The sequence below is a fragment of the Salmo salar genome, unplaced genomic scaffold (assembly GCF_905237065.1).
Source record: "Salmo salar unplaced genomic scaffold, Ssal_v3.1, whole genome shotgun sequence".
Taxonomy (NCBI): domain Eukaryota; kingdom Metazoa; phylum Chordata; class Actinopteri; order Salmoniformes; family Salmonidae; genus Salmo; species Salmo salar.
In genome coordinates this window covers 82,516-98,006 of record NW_025548549.1, presented here as the reverse complement: position 1 = coordinate 98,006, position 15,491 = coordinate 82,516, and the positions used below count along the sequence as shown (strand labels likewise).

Here is a 15,491-nt window from a genome sequence, read left to right as displayed (position 1 = left end):
GTGACTTTCTTTAAAAAACAAGGACATTTCTAAGTGACCCCAAACATTTGTTACACCATGTAGGAGCAGTATAGACCTAGTCTGTTCATTATATACATCTACATGATGTATTGTTACACCATGTAGCAGCAGTATAGACCTAGTCTGTTCATTATATACATCTACATGATGTATTGTTACACCATGTAGCAGCAGTATAGACCTAGTCTGTTCATTATATACATCTACATGATGATGTATTGTTACACCATGTAGGAGCAGTATAGACCTAGTCTGTTCATTATATACATCTACATGATGTATTGTTACACCATGTAGGAGCAGTATAGACCTAGTCTGTTCATTATATACATCTACATGATGTATTGTTACACCATGTAGGAGCAGTATAGACCTAGTCTGTTCATTATATACATCTACATGATGTATTGTTACACCATGTAGGAGCAGTATAGACCTAGTCTGTTCATTATATACATCTACATGATGATGTATTGTTACACCATGTAGCAGCAGTATAGACCTAGTCTGTTCATTATATACATCTACATGATGTATTGTTACACCATGTAGGAGCAGTATAGACCTAGTCTGTTCATTATATACATCTATATGATGTATTGTTACACCATGTAGGAGCAGTATAGACCTAGTCTGTTCATTATATACATCTACATGATGTATTGTTACACCACGTAGGAGCAGTATAGACCTAGTCTGTTCATTATATACATCTACATGATGTATTGTTACACCACGTAGGAGCAGTATAGACCTAGTCTTTTCATTATATACATCTACATGATGTATTGTTACACCATGTAGGAGCAGTATAGACCTAGTCTGTTCATTATATACATCTACATGATGTATTGTTACACCATGTAGGAGCAGTATAGACCTAGTCTGTTCATTATATACATCTACATGATGTATTGTTAGTCCATGTAGGAGCAGTATAGACCTAGTCTGTTCATTATATACATCTACATGATGTATTGTTACACCATGTAGGAGCAGTATAGACCTACAGTAGCTAATTGCTAATTTAGATGTTGTTTGACTTAATGATGGTAGGTTTGGTCGATGTGTTGATGGTAGTTGTGGTAGGTAAGTTTGGTAGGTGTGGTAATGAAATATACAGTAGGAACATGGTGATGGTAGGTTTGGTCGATGTGTTGATGGTAGTTGTGGTAGGTCGGTGTGGTAGGTGTGGTAGTTGTGGTAGGTAGGTGTGGTAGTTGTGGTAGATAGGGGTGGTAGTTGTGGTATGTAGGTGTGGTAGTTGTGGTAGGTAGGTTTGGTGATGGTTGGTTTTGTAGTTGTGGTGGGTGTGGTAGGTGTGGTGATGGTAGGTGTGGTAGTTGTGGTAGGTCGGTGTGGTAGGTGTGGTGATGGTAGATGTGGTAGTTGTGGTAGGTAGGTTGGTGTAGTAGTTGTGATAGGTAGGTGTGGTAGTTGTGGTAGTTGTGATAGGTAGGTGTGGTAGTTGTGGTAGATAGGGGTGGTAGTTGTGGTATGTAGGTGTGGTAGTTGTGGTAGATAGGGGTGGTAGTTGTGGTACATAGGTGTGGTAGTTGTGGTAGGTGTGGTGATTAGGCTTGGGCTGTATCCAGATTTTCATATTGTCATACCGTCCTTCTCTCATACCAGGATTTGAAGTACTACCAGCATAGCACATGAGGGGATGCTAAAAACACAAGAAAAGCCTATGGGCATCTATTTCCAGAATCCTAACAAATTAGCACAAACTGTTAGCAAATTCACATAGACGCTGTTAGCTAAATGCTAACAACTGAAAACGAACAAACTAATTGCAAAGCAGTGGAGGCTTCTGAGGGAGGACAGCTCATAATAATTTCTGGAATGAAGTCAATTGAGTGGTATCAAACACATGGAAACCACATCTTTGATGGGTTGATACCACTCCATTGACTCCATTCCAACCATTATTATGAGCTGTCGTCTCCTCAGCAGCTTCCACTGTTGCAAAGAAAGGCAAATCCAGCTCATAAAGTTATGTCAGGGATAATCAACGAGGGACTATGTGTTCTATGGTAAATAATGAACACTGTGGAACTGACCTTCCATGGATTTGCATTATTTTCCAGAGAACCATAAAGCCCTGAGTTGATTATCCCTTTTATACCATGGCTATAATTTAACACATTTGCTGGTAGAAATGTGTTCATTTGCCGGTGGAAATGAGTTCAACATCCACTGAAGTAGCTAGCAAGTTTACTAGATAGCTACAATAGTTGCCTTGGTAACCAAACAAACATACTTGCTAGTTTAGATAACCAAACCATCAGTCCTAGCTTGCTATTCTAAAAACCTAATTCAACAATACCAATACTGTTTTCAATTTGACTTCATTTGTTATGTCCAAAAGTCCAAACATAATTGCAGTTGATTGAAGGCATGACGTCCCTGAACCAATAACAGTTGGTTGTATTCATGAAAGTCTTATGGGGTGGAAGATATTGATGTTTTTTTAAAGTATTTTTTATTTTAAGTGATTTATTTTACATTTTGTAGATTTTATAGAAGTAAAAAAAAGTGACTAATTGTATTGGAGAGAAGAGGTCTCTTTACAGTGTCAAATTTATTTGAGATCTCTATGCCATGTAGTTGAGAAGGAATTGATATTTTTCATTTACAGGCAATTGTTTGCGTTGCAGTTTTAAGACGGTTCCTTAACCCTCTGAGCAGAGGATAGCACATTTTTAGCTACATTTCACCTCCAAAAAGTAAATAGGTTCTACATAAAGCTGTCCCAACTATTTGTGGGCACCGTTTGTCACCGTTATAGTGCAATTTATGTGTATAGAGGACTCATCTCTAATATAACATGTCACACATTGTGTCAGACTGATGGAATGTTAGGTGTCTCATTGAAAGTCTAACATCTACCATGACTACTGGATGTTTCAATTCTAATAAATAACAACAATCCACACCGTAACAACAATATTGCTTTTTTAATAACTGCTTTTATTAAAGCGTACAACTTTGCTAATGAAAATGACATCAACAAACATCACTGGCCTGACTTGAGCAGCTCTGCCCGGGGATGGAGCCAGCAACTTAGCTGCTACCGGTCCGGTCCAGGCTACCTGCAGACCTCCTCTCCGACCTCCTTTTCAGCACCTCCCCTTAACAGGTGAGGTGGTGGAAATGATCAGAGTTGCATTCAACTTGAATAAAGATGAGAAACTCTGGTCTGTGGAGCCACTGGTCTAAGGGGAGGACTTCTGTTTAAACCATGTCCATTTGGGGATATTTTCTAGGACAGTAGAGGTGGTGAGCAGAGATGAATTCAACTTGGATAAAGATGAGAATCTCTGCTCTGGGGAGGAGAGTCACTGACCTTAGATGGTTTGTTGCCTTGATAAAGAGGATACTTTCTGGCTTGAGGAGAATATCATGTTTTGTGGAGGAAATGTGGCTTGATGACTTAAAGAGGAGGAGGAATTATTGGGTGACACTTTTAATTACCAATGTAACCTCAGTGGAACTGTGGCTTCATCGAGTTCCAGCTCTAGGCAGACAGCACGTCAGGAATGCTGTAAGACATCACAGAGACAGGTAAGTATCTATATATTTACATGTGTGTTGCATGTACACTAAACCCTCACATTTGGATAATGTCACTTTTAAAGTGACAACATATATATAAACAGTGTAACATGAATACATGTTTAAACATTCTTTACCTCATCTTAATTCTCTTCCAGATGCCTGGCCTTTTCTTGTTCTTGGAGGTTGGCTCTGAAGTTTCAGCCTCTTCTGGAGCTTCTAGCTGCTGGCTCTCTGGCTCCCCCTGTTGGTTCTCTGAACTCCCCTCCTGGTTCTCTGGCTCCCCCTGTTGGTTCTCTGGCTCCCCCTGCTGGTTCTCTGGCACCACCTGTTGGTTCTCTGAACTCCCCTCCTGGCTCTCTGGCACCCCCTGTTGGTTCTCTGAACTCCCCTCCTGGCTCTCTGGCTCCCCCTGTTGGTTCTCTGGCTCCCCCTGTTGGTTCTCTGGCTCCCCCTGTTGGTTCTCTGGCTCCCCCTGTTGGTTCTCTGGCACCCCCTGTTGGTTCTCCGAACTCCCCTCCTGGTTCTCTGGCACCCCCTGTTGGTTCTCTGGCCACTCCTGCTGGTTCTCTGAACTCCCCTCCTGGCTCTCTGGCACCCCCTGTTGGTTCTCTGGCCACTCCTGCTGGTTCTCTGAACTCCCCTCCTGGCTCTCTGGCACCCCCTGTTGGTTCTCTGAACTCCCCTCCTGGCTCTCTGGCACCCCCTGTTGGTTCTCTGAACTCCCCTCCTGGCTCTCTGGCACCCCCTGTTGGTTCTCTGGCCACTCCTGCTGGTTCTCCGAACTCCCCTCCTGGTTCTCTGCCCATGCCTGCTGCCTCCTTGGCCCCTCCTGCTGGCCATCTCCAGATCCAACAGGCTCTTGGCTTACTTGTTGGCCTGTGGCCCATCCCGGCAATGCCTGACCGTGGTTGGAATCGTGGCTGTGTTGGGTGGTTGGACACCGGGTGTTGATTTGAGCATCAGCCTCCAGATTCATCTGCTCCAGGTACTTTTCCATCATCCTCTCCCTCTCCTCCTTCAGATTCTGATGAGTCCTTTTTTTAAGCAGGGACTGCTCTCTCCACTGCTTATTGAAATCCTCCAACTTCTTCCTTCTCTCCTTATCCTTCAGCAGCTCCTTCCTCTTCTCCCTCTCTCTCTCTGCCCGGGTCATGGTGGATATTACCCTTGGGTGTCCAGGGAAGGCTGGGAGGGAGAAGAAGTAGAGTTCACATTCAACTTAGTGGATCTGGTATCAACTAAAATGTAATGGACACAGGGAATTAAGAATAGAAAACACAGTTGGAGCTCAATGATTCTTTAATCTTTTCAATTGAGCAAGGCATGGAATTTGTCAATGAAGTGCAATAATTCCCATCCCGAATTGACCTGACCCTAAGTTGAACATGAGCCCCAAATGGCACCTATTCCTTGTATAGTGCCAGGGCCTATGTGATAGCTTAGGGCTCCATGGCAACTAGGGGACCCCCGACCCCCATAACCCTTTTTTGTGTGTGTTTTTTAGGAACTCTTTCTGGGTCTCTACTTAGTCTTGAGAGTTAGACTAGTAGATGACATAAGGTATCATTTAAAAACGTGGTTGTTACATCAGCAGTATTTTTCTTGTTATGTCAGTCAGTCACTCAATTAGCCATGTCAGCTAACATATTCTTTGGACAGTAGTTTTATATTGAAACAATGATGCAACATGATGACTGGTGTGGAACTTATGTGTGTAGAGGAGACTAAAGACGATGATGTCATAAGCAGAGGTAAAACAGGTCTTACCTATGTGGACGATCTTATAGCCCTCCTCGGCCTCTCTCTGATACGTTCTCTCGATCTTTTTGAGGTTCCTCTTCTCCCACTTCTTATTCACCCAGTCCACAGCTCTCCTTCGGATACTTTTATCAGGTGGGAGAATGTCCTCCTTGTCATCTTCCTTCTCCTCCTCCTCTTCACTGTTCTCTGTCTCACCCATCTTGTAATTCCCAGGGATCTCTCTTCTTTCCTCTTCTGACATCTCCTCTCTTATGTTTGCCTTTATGATGTTCTCTCTCTCTCTGATTAAAGCTAAATGGCCTTCAATGGCTCTCTGCCTCTCCTCCTCTCTCTTTTCCTCTCTCTTTCTCTCCTCCTCTCTCTTTTCCTCTCTCTGCCTCTCCTCCTCTCTCTTTTCCTCTCTCTTTCTCTCCTCCTCTCTCTTTTCCTCTCTCTTTCTCTCCTCCTCTCTCTTTTCCTCTCTCTGCCTCTCCTCCTCTCTCTTTTCCTCTCTCTGCCTCTCCTCCTCTCTCTTTTCCTCTCTCTGCCTCTCCTCCTCTCTCTTTTCCTCTCTCTGCCTCTCCTCCTCTCTCTTTTCCTCTCTCTGCCTCTCCTCCTCTCTCTTTTCCTCTCTCTGCCTCTCCTCCTCTCTCTTTTCCTCTCTCTGCCTCTCCTCCTCTCTCTTTTCCTCTCTCTGCCTCTCCTCCTCTCTCTTTTCCTCTCTCTGCCTCTCCTCCTCTCTCTTTTCCTCTCTCTGCCTCTCCTCCTCTCTCTTTTCCTCTCTCTGCCTCTCCTCCTCTCTCTTTTCCTCTCTCTGCCTCTCCTCCTCTCTCTTTTCCTCTCTCTGCCTCTCCTCCTCTCTCTTTTCCTCTCTCTGCCTCTCCTCCTCTCTCTTTTCCTCTCTCTTTCTCTCCTCCTCTCTCTTTTCCTCTCTCTGCCTCTCCTCCTCTCTCTTTTCCTCTCTCTGCCTCTCCTCCTCTCTCTTTTCCTCTCTCTGCCTCTCCTCCTCTCTCTTTTCCTCTCTCTGCCTCTCCTCCTCTCTCTTTTCCTCTCTCTTTCTCTCCTCCTCTCTCTTTTCCTCTCTCTTTCTCTCCTCCTCTCTCTTTTCCTCTCTCTTTCTCTCCTCCTCTCTCTTTTCCTCTCTCTGCCTCTCCTCCTCTCTCTTTTCCTCTCTCTTTCTCTCCTCCTCTCTCTTTTCCTCTCTCTGCCTCTCCTCCTCTCTCTTTTCCTCTCTCTGCCTCTCCTCCTCTCTCTTTTCCTCTCTCTGCCTCTCCTCCTCTCTCTTTTCCTCTCTCTGCCTCTCCTCCTCTCTCTTTTCCTCTCTCTGCCTCTCCTCCTCTCTCTTTTCCTCTCTCTGCCTCTCCTCCTCTCTCTTTTCCTCTCTCTGCCTCTCCTCCTCTCTCTTTTCCTCTCTCTGCCTCTCCTCCTCTCTCTTTTCCTCTCTCTGCCTCTCCTCCTCTCTCTTTTCCTCTCTCTGCCTCTCCTCCTCTCTCTTTTCCTCTCTCTGCCTCTCCTCCTCTCTCTTTTCCTCTCTCTGCCTCTCCTCCTCTCTCTTTTCCTCTCTCTGCCTCTCCTCCTCTCTCTTTTCCTCTCTCTGCCTCTCCTCCTCTCTCTTTTCCTCTCTCTTTCTCTCCTCCTCTCTCTTTTCCTCTCTCTGCCTCTCCTCCTCTCTCTTTTCCTCTCTCTGCCTCTCCTCCTCTCTCTTTTCCTCTCTCTGCCTCTCCTCCTCTCTCTTTTCCTCTCTCTGCCTCTCCTCCTCTCTCTTTTCCTCTCTCTTTCTCTCCTCCTCTCTCTTTTCCTCTCTCTTTCTCTCCTCCTCTCTCTTTTCCTCTCTCTTTCTCTCCTCCTCTCTCTTTTCCTCTCTCTGCCTCTCCTCCTCTCTCTTTTCCTCTCTCTTTCTCTCCTCCTCTCTGTTTTCCTCTCTCTGCCTCTCCTCCTCTCTCTTTTCCTCTCTCTGCCTCTCCTCCTCTCTCTTTTCCTCTCTCTGCCTCTCCTCCTCTCTCTTTTCCTCTCTCTTTCTCTCCTCCTCTCTCTTTTCCTCTCTCTGCCTCTCCTCCTCTCTCTTTTCCTCTCTCTGCCTCTCCTCCTCTCTCTTTTCCTCTCTCTGCCTCTCCTCCTCTCTCTTTTCCTCTCTCTGCCTCTCCTCCTCTCTTAGTCTGAACATTTCTTTCTGTCTGGCAATTCCAATCTGTCGTTTTTTATCCTGCTCCTCTTGTTGTCTTGCCCTCTCCTGTTTTCTTTCCATCTCCAGCCGTCTTTCCTCCTTGTCCCTCCTGATTTGTTGTCCTCTTTCTATGTGTTCTCGTTCCCCCTTCAACACTTCTAACCTCCTCTCTTTACGTCTATTGAAGACTTCCCGTGCTTTAGCTTTAACATGAACTACTACATCTTTCTTCATGCTTACTTCCTTTCCTCTCTCTTCTCGTTCCATGTAGTCTTCCTCTGCTTTCTTAATAATCACTTCCTGCTTTTCTTCCATCTCTCTCTCCTGTTCTATCTCCAGTTCATTCTGCCCCTCATTTGTTCTTCCTGCTTCCTCCCTCTCTCTCATAATCATATTTTCTTTCTCCATCTCTTTCTGTTGCTGATCTTTTAATTCCATCTCTCCCTGATTCTCATTGTCTTTCTCCCTTTCTTTCTCTTTCTCCATTTGTTTCTGTCTCTCCTCTTGTTGTTGTCGTCTGTGTATCTCTTCTATCTTTCTCTGTATCTTGTTCTCCCTCTCTCTTCCCTCCTTCTCCATGTCAATTTGCTTCTGTTTCCATATATCTTCTTCTTCTTGATCTCTCTCAAACTTTCTCTTTTTCTCCTCTTGTTGTTGTCATCTCTCTTTCTCTCCCATCTCTCTCTGTCTCTCTTTCTCAACGATTTCTTTCTGTCTCCCTCTCTCTTTCTTCCTCTTCCATCTCTATTTGCTTCTGTTTACATCTTTCTTCTTCTCCTTCGCTCTCCATCTCCTTCTTCTTATCTACTTGTTGTCTCTGTTTTGGTATTGTCGCCATTCTCTTTCTTTCTACCTCTTTCTGTTTGTTGTTCTCACCCTCCATCTTCTCCTCCATGTCCATTTGGTTCTGTTTCCATTTATATTCGTCTGTTTCCATATTTTCTAATTCTATCAGCTGTACCTTGATTTTCTTGAAGACTTCCTCCAATTCAGACGTCTTTTTGTCATTGATGAGGGCTGTCTCCATCTCCATCTCTCTCTCCACTCTATTTTTCATCTCCTTCACTTCGTCTCCAATCATTTTCTCTCTCTCTGTCTCTATCAAATGTTCTCTCTGGTTCAGTCTCGTCTTTCAATCTAATCTCTTCTTTCATTCTCACAACCTCTCTGTCTAACACTAGTACATTTTGGTTAACCTGTTTCACTCTCTCACTCTTCTGTCTTCTATATGCTTCTTTCGCTCTTTCAAATTTGATTTTGTATTGAATCTCTTTTGTTGTCATATCTTCTTTCAGTCTCTCAACCTCTCTCTCTAACTCTTTTACCTTTCCGTTAACCAGTTTGACTTTCTCATTCTCTGCAATACGCATGTCTCTTTCTCTTTCAAATATGATTTCCTTTTCCATCTCTTTCAATGTCTCAATCTCTCGTTCTAACGCTTTTATCGTTTCTTCTGCCTGTTTCACTTTCTTCTTCATTTCTTGTCTTTCCAATTCTGCTTTTCTCTCCCTTTCCATCTCCCTTTCTCTCTCTCTTTCTCTCTCTCTTTCCCTCTCTCTTTCTGTCTCAATAGGTTTGTTGTTCCAGGCCAGTCTTGGTCGCTGATCCTCCATGACTTTCTGCCATAGCCTCAATCTCTCTATCTCTTGCTTCATTTTAAAAGGTGAAATTAGTGATAATCTATGACCAAGACATACTTTCAAAGGATTTGCAGAGAATGATACATAGAAATACAACCTAGACCTAGGTAATTGAATCAAACACTGGACAACATCAATAGCAGGGTTATTTTGATCAATTCATCTGGACAATTCATTGTCAATTAATGTATTGACATGTTTGAAAGAATTATGAGACATTTTATGGACAAATACAAACACACAACTAGCTTGCCCATTCAGTTAGGGGTTTGAGAAATTCCTGTTGCAATTTGTGTGATGTTATAACAATGTTGCCTCTGATGTTTATGCTTGTAGAAATTACTCCTACAAATGATGTTTCACTAATGCAATTATTTACAACCTGCACACATACAGTTATCAACAACAACAACAGTAATGATGTTAATAAGGAAGTGGATATTCAACCGGCAGAAGAAAGGCATAGGGGTTGAGATAAATGAAGGTTAGGTTCAGGACCTAGGGTTGGGTTAAGGTAAAGGTTAGGTATAGTTTCAGTGAGGTCAAGGTAAGGGTTAACGTTAAGGAAAGGCATAAAGGTTAACATTGGGTTAGTGTACCGCTGTCCACCATCATTCATTTTCAGCTGGGTGAATATACACGGCCATTTAATAATAACAATGACATGTCTTACGTGGGCCAGTTGTAGATCCACCATCAGTAGCTCCAGCAGATGTTTGACTCTCTTGATCTCCTGCATTTTTCTCTGGTTCTCCATCGCTTCTGTGACTCTCTCTGCCTCCCTCTGTCTCTCTGCTTCTCTCTGTCTCTCTGCTTCTCTCTGTCTCTCTGCTTCTCTCTGTCTCTCTGCCTCCCTCTGTCTCTCTGCTTCTCTCTGTCTCTCTGCTTCTCTCTGTCTCTCTGCTTCTCTCTGTCTCTCTGCTTCTCTCTGTCTCTCTGCCTCCCTCTGTCTCTCTGCTTCTCTCTGTCTCTCTGCTTCCCTCTGTCTCTCTGCCTCCCTCTGTCTCTCTGCTTCTCTCTGTCTCTCTGCTTCTCTCTGTCTCTCTGCCTCCCTCTGTCTCTCTGCTTCTCTCTGTCTCTCTGCTTCTCTCTGTCTCTCTGCCTCCCTCTGTCTCTCTGCTTCTCTCTGTCTCTCTGCTTCTCTCTGTCTCTGTGCCTCCCTCTGTCTCTCTGCCTCCCTCTGTCTCTCTGCCTCCCTCTGTCTCTCTGCTTCTCTCTGTCTCTCTGCCTCCCTCTGTCTCTCTGCTTCTCTCTGTCTCTCTGCTTCTCTCTGTCTCTGTGCCTCCCTCTGTCTCTCTGCCTCCCTCTGTCTCTCTGCCTCCCTCTGTCTCTCTGCTTCTCTCTGTCTCTCTGCTTCTCTCTGTCTCTCTGCCTCCCTCTGGCTCTCTGCCTCCCTCTGGCTCTCTGCCTCCCTCTGTCTCTCTGCCTCTCTCTGTCTCTCTGCCTCTCTCTGTCTCTCTGCTTCTCTCTGGCTCTCTGCTTCTCTCTGTCTCTCTGCTTCTCTCTGTCTCTCTGCTTCTCTCTGGCTCTCTGCCTCCCTCTGTCTCTCTGTCTCTCTGCTTCTCTCTGCCTCTCTGCTTCTCTCTGTCTCTCTGCTTCTCTCTGTCTCTCTGCTTCTCTCTGGCTCTCTGCCTACATCTGTCTCTCTGCTTCTCTCTGGCTCTCTGACTCCCTCTGTCTCTCTGCCTCCCACTGGCTCTCTGCCTCCCTCTGTCTCTCTGCTTCTCTCTGTCTCTCTGCTTCTCTCTGGCTCTCTGCCTCCATCTGTCTCTCTGCCTCCCTCTGGCTCTCTGCCTCCCTCTGTCTCTCTGCCTCCCTCTGTCTCTCTGCTTCTCTCTGTCTCTCTGCTTCTCTCTGGCTCTCTGCCTCCATCTGTCTCTATGCCTCCCTCTGTCTCTCTGCCTCCCTCTGTCTCTATGCCTCCCTCTGTCTCTCTGCTTCTCTCTGGCTCTCTGCCTCCCTCTGGCTCTCTGCCTCCCTCTGGCTCTCTGCCTCCCTCTGTCTCTCTGCCTCCCTCTGTCTCTCTGCTTCTCTCTGTCTCTCTGCCTCCCTCTGTCTCTCTGCTTCTCTCTGGCTCTCTGCCTCCATCTGTCTCTCTGCATCTCTCTGGCTCTCTGCCTCCCTCTGTCTCTCTGCTTCTCTCTGGCTCTCTGACTCCCTCTGGCTCTCTGCCTCCCTCTGTCTCTCTGCCTCCCACTGTCTCTCTGCCTCCCTCTGGCTCTCTGCCTCCCTCTGTCTCTCTGCCTCTCTCTGGCTCTCTGCCTCCATCTGTCTCTCTGCCTCCCACTGTCTCTATGCCTCCCTCTGGCTCTCTGCCTCCCTCTGGCTCTCTGCCTCCCTCTGTCTCTCTGCCTCCCTCTGTCTCTCTGCTTCTCTCTGTCTCTCTGCTTCTCTCTGTCTCTCTGCCTCCCTCTGTCTCTCTGCTTCTCTCTGTCTCTCTGCTTCTCTCTGTCTCTCTGCCTCCCTCTGTCTCTCTGCCTCCCTCTGTCTCTCTGCCTCCATCTGTCTCTCTGCTTCTCTCTGTCTCTCTGCCTCCCTCTGGCTCTCTGCCTCCCTCTGGCTCTCTGCCTCCCTCTGTCTCTCTGCCTCTCTCTGTCTCTCTGCCTCTCTCTGTCTCTCTGCTTCTCTCTGGCTCTCTGCTTCTCTCTGGCTCTCTGCCTCCCTCTGTCTCTCTGTCTCTCTGCTTCTCTCTGCCTCTCTGCTTCTCTCTGTCTCTCTGCTTCTCTCTGTCTCTCTGCTTCTCTCTGGCTCTCTGCCTCCATCTGTCTCTCTGCTTCTCTCTGGCTCTCTGACTCCCTCTGTCTCTCTGCCTCCCACTGGCTCTCTGCCTCCCTCTGTCTCTCTGCTTCTCTCTGTCTCTCTGCTTCTCTCTGGCTCTCTGCCTCCCTCTGTCTCTCTGCCTCCCTCTGTCTCTCTGCCTCCCTCTGTCTCTCTGCTTCTCTCTGTCTCTCTGCTTCTCTCTGTCTCTCTGCTTCTCTCTGTCTCTCTGCCTCCCACTGTCTCTCTGCCTCCCTCTGGCTCTCTGCCTCCCTCTGTCTCTCTGCCTCCCTCTGTCTCTCTGCCTCTCTCTGGCTCTCTGCCTCCATCTGTCTCTCTGCCTCCCACTGTCTCTCTGCCTCCCTCTGTCTCTCTGCCTCTCTCTGGCTCTCTGCCTCCATCTGTCTCTCTGCCTCTCTCTGGCTCTCTGCCTCCCTCTGGCTCTCTGCCTCTCTCTGGTTCTCTGCCTCCCTCTGTCTCTCTGCCTCCCTCTGGCTCTCTGCCTCTCTCTGGTTCTCTGCCTCCCTCTGTCTCTCTGCCTCCCTCTGTCTCTCTGCCTCTCTCTGGCTCTCTGCCTCCATCTGTCTCTCTGCCTCCCACTGTCTCTCTGCCTCCCTCTGTCTCTCTGCCTCTCTCTGGCTCTCTGCCTCCATCTGTCTCTCTGCCTCTCTCTGGCTCTCTGCCTCCCTCTGGCTCTCTGCCTCTCTCTGGTTCTCTGCCTCCCTCTGTCTCTCTGCCTCCCTCTGGCTCTCTGCCTCTCTCTGGTTCTCTGCCTCCCTCTGTCTCTCTGCCTCCATCTGTCTCTCTGCCTCTCTCTGGCTCTCTGCCTCCCTCTGGCTCTCTGCTTCTCTCTGGCTCTCTGCCTCCATCTGTCTCTCTGCATCTCTCTGGCTCTCTGCCTCCCTCTGTCTCTCTGCTTCTCTCTGTCTCTCTGCCTCCCACTGGCTCTCTGCCTCCCTCTGGCTCTCTGCCTCCCTCTGTCTCTCTGCCTCTCTCTGTCTCTCTTCCTCTCTCTGTCTCTCTGCTTCTCTCTGGCTCTCTGCTTCTCTCTGGCTCTCTGCCTCCCTCTGTCTCTCTGCTTCTCTCTGCCTCTCTGCTTCTCTCTGTCTCTCTGCTTCTCTCTGTCTCTCTGCTTCTCTCTGGCTCTCTGCCTCCATCTGTCTCTCTGCTTCTCTCTGGCTCTCTGACTCCCTCTGTCTCTCTGCCTCCCACTGGCTCTCTGCCTCCCTCTGTCTCTCTGCTTCTCTCTGTCTCTCTGCTTCTCTCTGGCTCTCTGCCTCCCTCTGGCTCTCTGCCTCCCTCTGTCTCTCTGCTTCTCTCTGGCTCTCTGCCTCCATCTGTCTCTCTGCATCTCTCTGGCTCTCTGACTCCCTCTGGCTCTCTGCCTCCCTCTGTCTCTCTGCCTCCCACTGGCTCTCTGCCTCTCTCTGGCTCTCTGACTCCCTCAGTCTCAGGATCTCAGCCTTCCACTCATTCATTAGATCCCTTTCTACTCTTCTTCTCCTCCTTTCCTCTTTTAAAAGGGATCTGAGATGGTCTGTCTCAGACTGTAGATGTTCAATGATCTTGTCCTTCTCCGTTCCACCATTCCTCTTCTTCTTTTCCTCCTCCCAGAGGCAGACTTGAAGTCTGTCCATCTCCTTCTTCTGATTTCGGATCGTTCGATCCTTCCCCTCAACTCAAGCATGTGGGCTTCCTTCTCTGTACAGGTCTTCTTCTCTTCTCTCAGGAACTGAACCTCCATCTCTGCCTGCTTGTAGCTGGGAGCAAATGAATGTCAACACATTATTTAGGAAGTGAACTCAGACAATTTATTACAGCGTTAAAATAATAATTAAACCTCTGCTCAATTAAACTGTCTTTAATAACACAACTCACACAACTGTGACTTACAGTACGTGAATGTAATGAGTTGACTGTCCATGATGGCCAGAGGTGGGTAATGTGTAGCTCTGGTCCAGGGCGTTACGTACAGCTTGCAGACACTGAGCCTTCCTTCAGCAAGCCGCACATAATGCCCTGGACCAGAGCTAGGTTATGTGATGAATGACTTACAGACTGTTCCACATGATAGGAGGGGGTAAGAAGACAGTCCCAGTAGGAGACGGAGATCGTCCAGAACAAGAAGAGGTGTCCATCTCCTCAGAGACTGTAGTAAAGGTCTACAAGTTTTATTTCTGGAAAATAAAGAGATGCCTTCGTTCAGCAACAATGTGTGTTTCTATGTTTCTGTCACTAGATGGGGCCATTGTACACAACATTTACTCACCAGGTCAGTGAATTCAGAAATAGTCTACACACTACAGTACTCAAGCTCTCGCTTACAACCCATCATGCATCAGCACAACTAATATAATAATACCTCATCACAACTTCATAATCCCAGTACACCTGGATTGTGTTCACAAAGTGTTTCAGGGTAGGAGTGCTGATCTAGGATCAGATCCCCCCCCCCGTTCATCAAAACGTATTCAGTTTGATTTAAAAGACAAAACTGATTATTGATCAGCACTCCTTCTATGAGACTTTGTGAATATGAGCCTGTGTGAAAGAACCTTTCTGGCATATGCTGGCTAGACAGTACACAGACAGACAGATAGTCCGACAGACAGACAGATAAGTCAGCAAGACAGACAGACAGAAGAGTAGACATAGATGGACTGATTGATAGCAACAGAAAAAAACAAAGATATAATTGTATTTTATAATGTCAGAAATAAAAAATATTTCAAATACATTAACGTTCACCTTCACATGTGTTATCTTACCATGACAGAATTATAGGCTAAGTAGGCTAGCGGTTGGTTCATGTATTGTAAACTTGTGTAAATATTTGACTCACCTCAAATCACACTTGTCAAAGCGCAGTTTTAGTGTGGAACCGAATAATATCTTTGGCATTAACTTTCTCTGGTCTGGAGCTGTATTGTTGAGTCATTTGAAACGCTTGAGCGTCATAATCGGTTCACCGCGCCTGCTTGATTGACAGCTAGAGGTTCTCCTGCGCATCAGTGTCCAAAAGTCGATATTGTTGAGCTACTCATAATTGATAAAGACATTTATAACCATTTTCACTTGACTTTTATTTCGCGTATTTTTGCCTAAGGTTATTTGGTAGTCTATGTTGTGTGATTTCTCTTTGTATGGACCTAAAGTTCAATGAAATACAAACAGCAACCATAGCCTACAAACATTTCCCACACAAATACAAATGTGGGTGTTTAGTGAGTACACAAAATAATAACAGGACAGCCATAACTGTACAAACAAACATACAATCACAACTCTTGGGCACCAAATATTCAATGTAAAAGCCAAAAGGTAGGCTAACATGAAGTCCGATTCTGAAATGCGCGTCAACAATTGAAGAACTCGTTTTTAAGCATGAAATAAATCCTCGTGGACCAGATTGACCCGCTCTCCCCACTATGTATTGTTTCTGCAGTGAGGATTCACCCCCTTTAGACAATGATGTTGTAATTTATCTGCAGAAAAACGTTGATCTGAGCTCAACAAGCAGTAGTAGCAGTATGCAAATCAGAGAGCCAGATGAATGGATCTTTCACCGATGCATTTCGGTTCCCGACGTTCAACAAAAAGATCCGTTC

The 15,491-nt window shown here is 46.3% G+C and overlaps 1 protein-coding gene and 1 long non-coding RNA gene across 3 annotated transcripts; both read right to left on the bottom strand.

Moving 5' to 3' along the window:
- Window positions 1–4,446: 4,446 nt before the first annotated feature.
- Window positions 4,447–9,953, bottom strand: LOC123733131 (trichohyalin). Its single transcript, XM_045712505.1, has 7 exons — window positions 9,800–9,953; window positions 8,553–9,135; window positions 8,340–8,464; window positions 7,401–8,140; window positions 5,350–5,465; window positions 4,572–4,767; window positions 4,447–4,480 (listed from the first exon to the last, which is right to left on the bottom strand). Exons 1-7 carry the CDS (start codon window positions 9,881–9,883, stop codon window positions 4,447–4,449), a joined length of 1,878 nt encoding a protein of 625 aa, XP_045568461.1. The 5' UTR covers window positions 9,884–9,953.
- A 3,312-nt stretch (window positions 9,954–13,265) lies between these two features.
- Window positions 13,266–14,807, bottom strand: LOC123733132 (uncharacterized). 2 transcript variants are annotated; one of them, XR_006763608.1, is made up of 3 exons: window positions 14,726–14,807; window positions 13,939–14,060; window positions 13,266–13,643 (listed from the first exon to the last, which is right to left on the bottom strand). It is a non-coding gene; the product is annotated as an uncharacterized lncRNA (long non-coding RNA). The 2 variants fall into 2 exon arrangements; XR_006763609.1 differs by lacking the exon at window positions 14,726–14,807 and adding an exon at window positions 14,652–14,673.
- Between the last annotated feature and the right edge of the window lie 684 nt (window positions 14,808–15,491).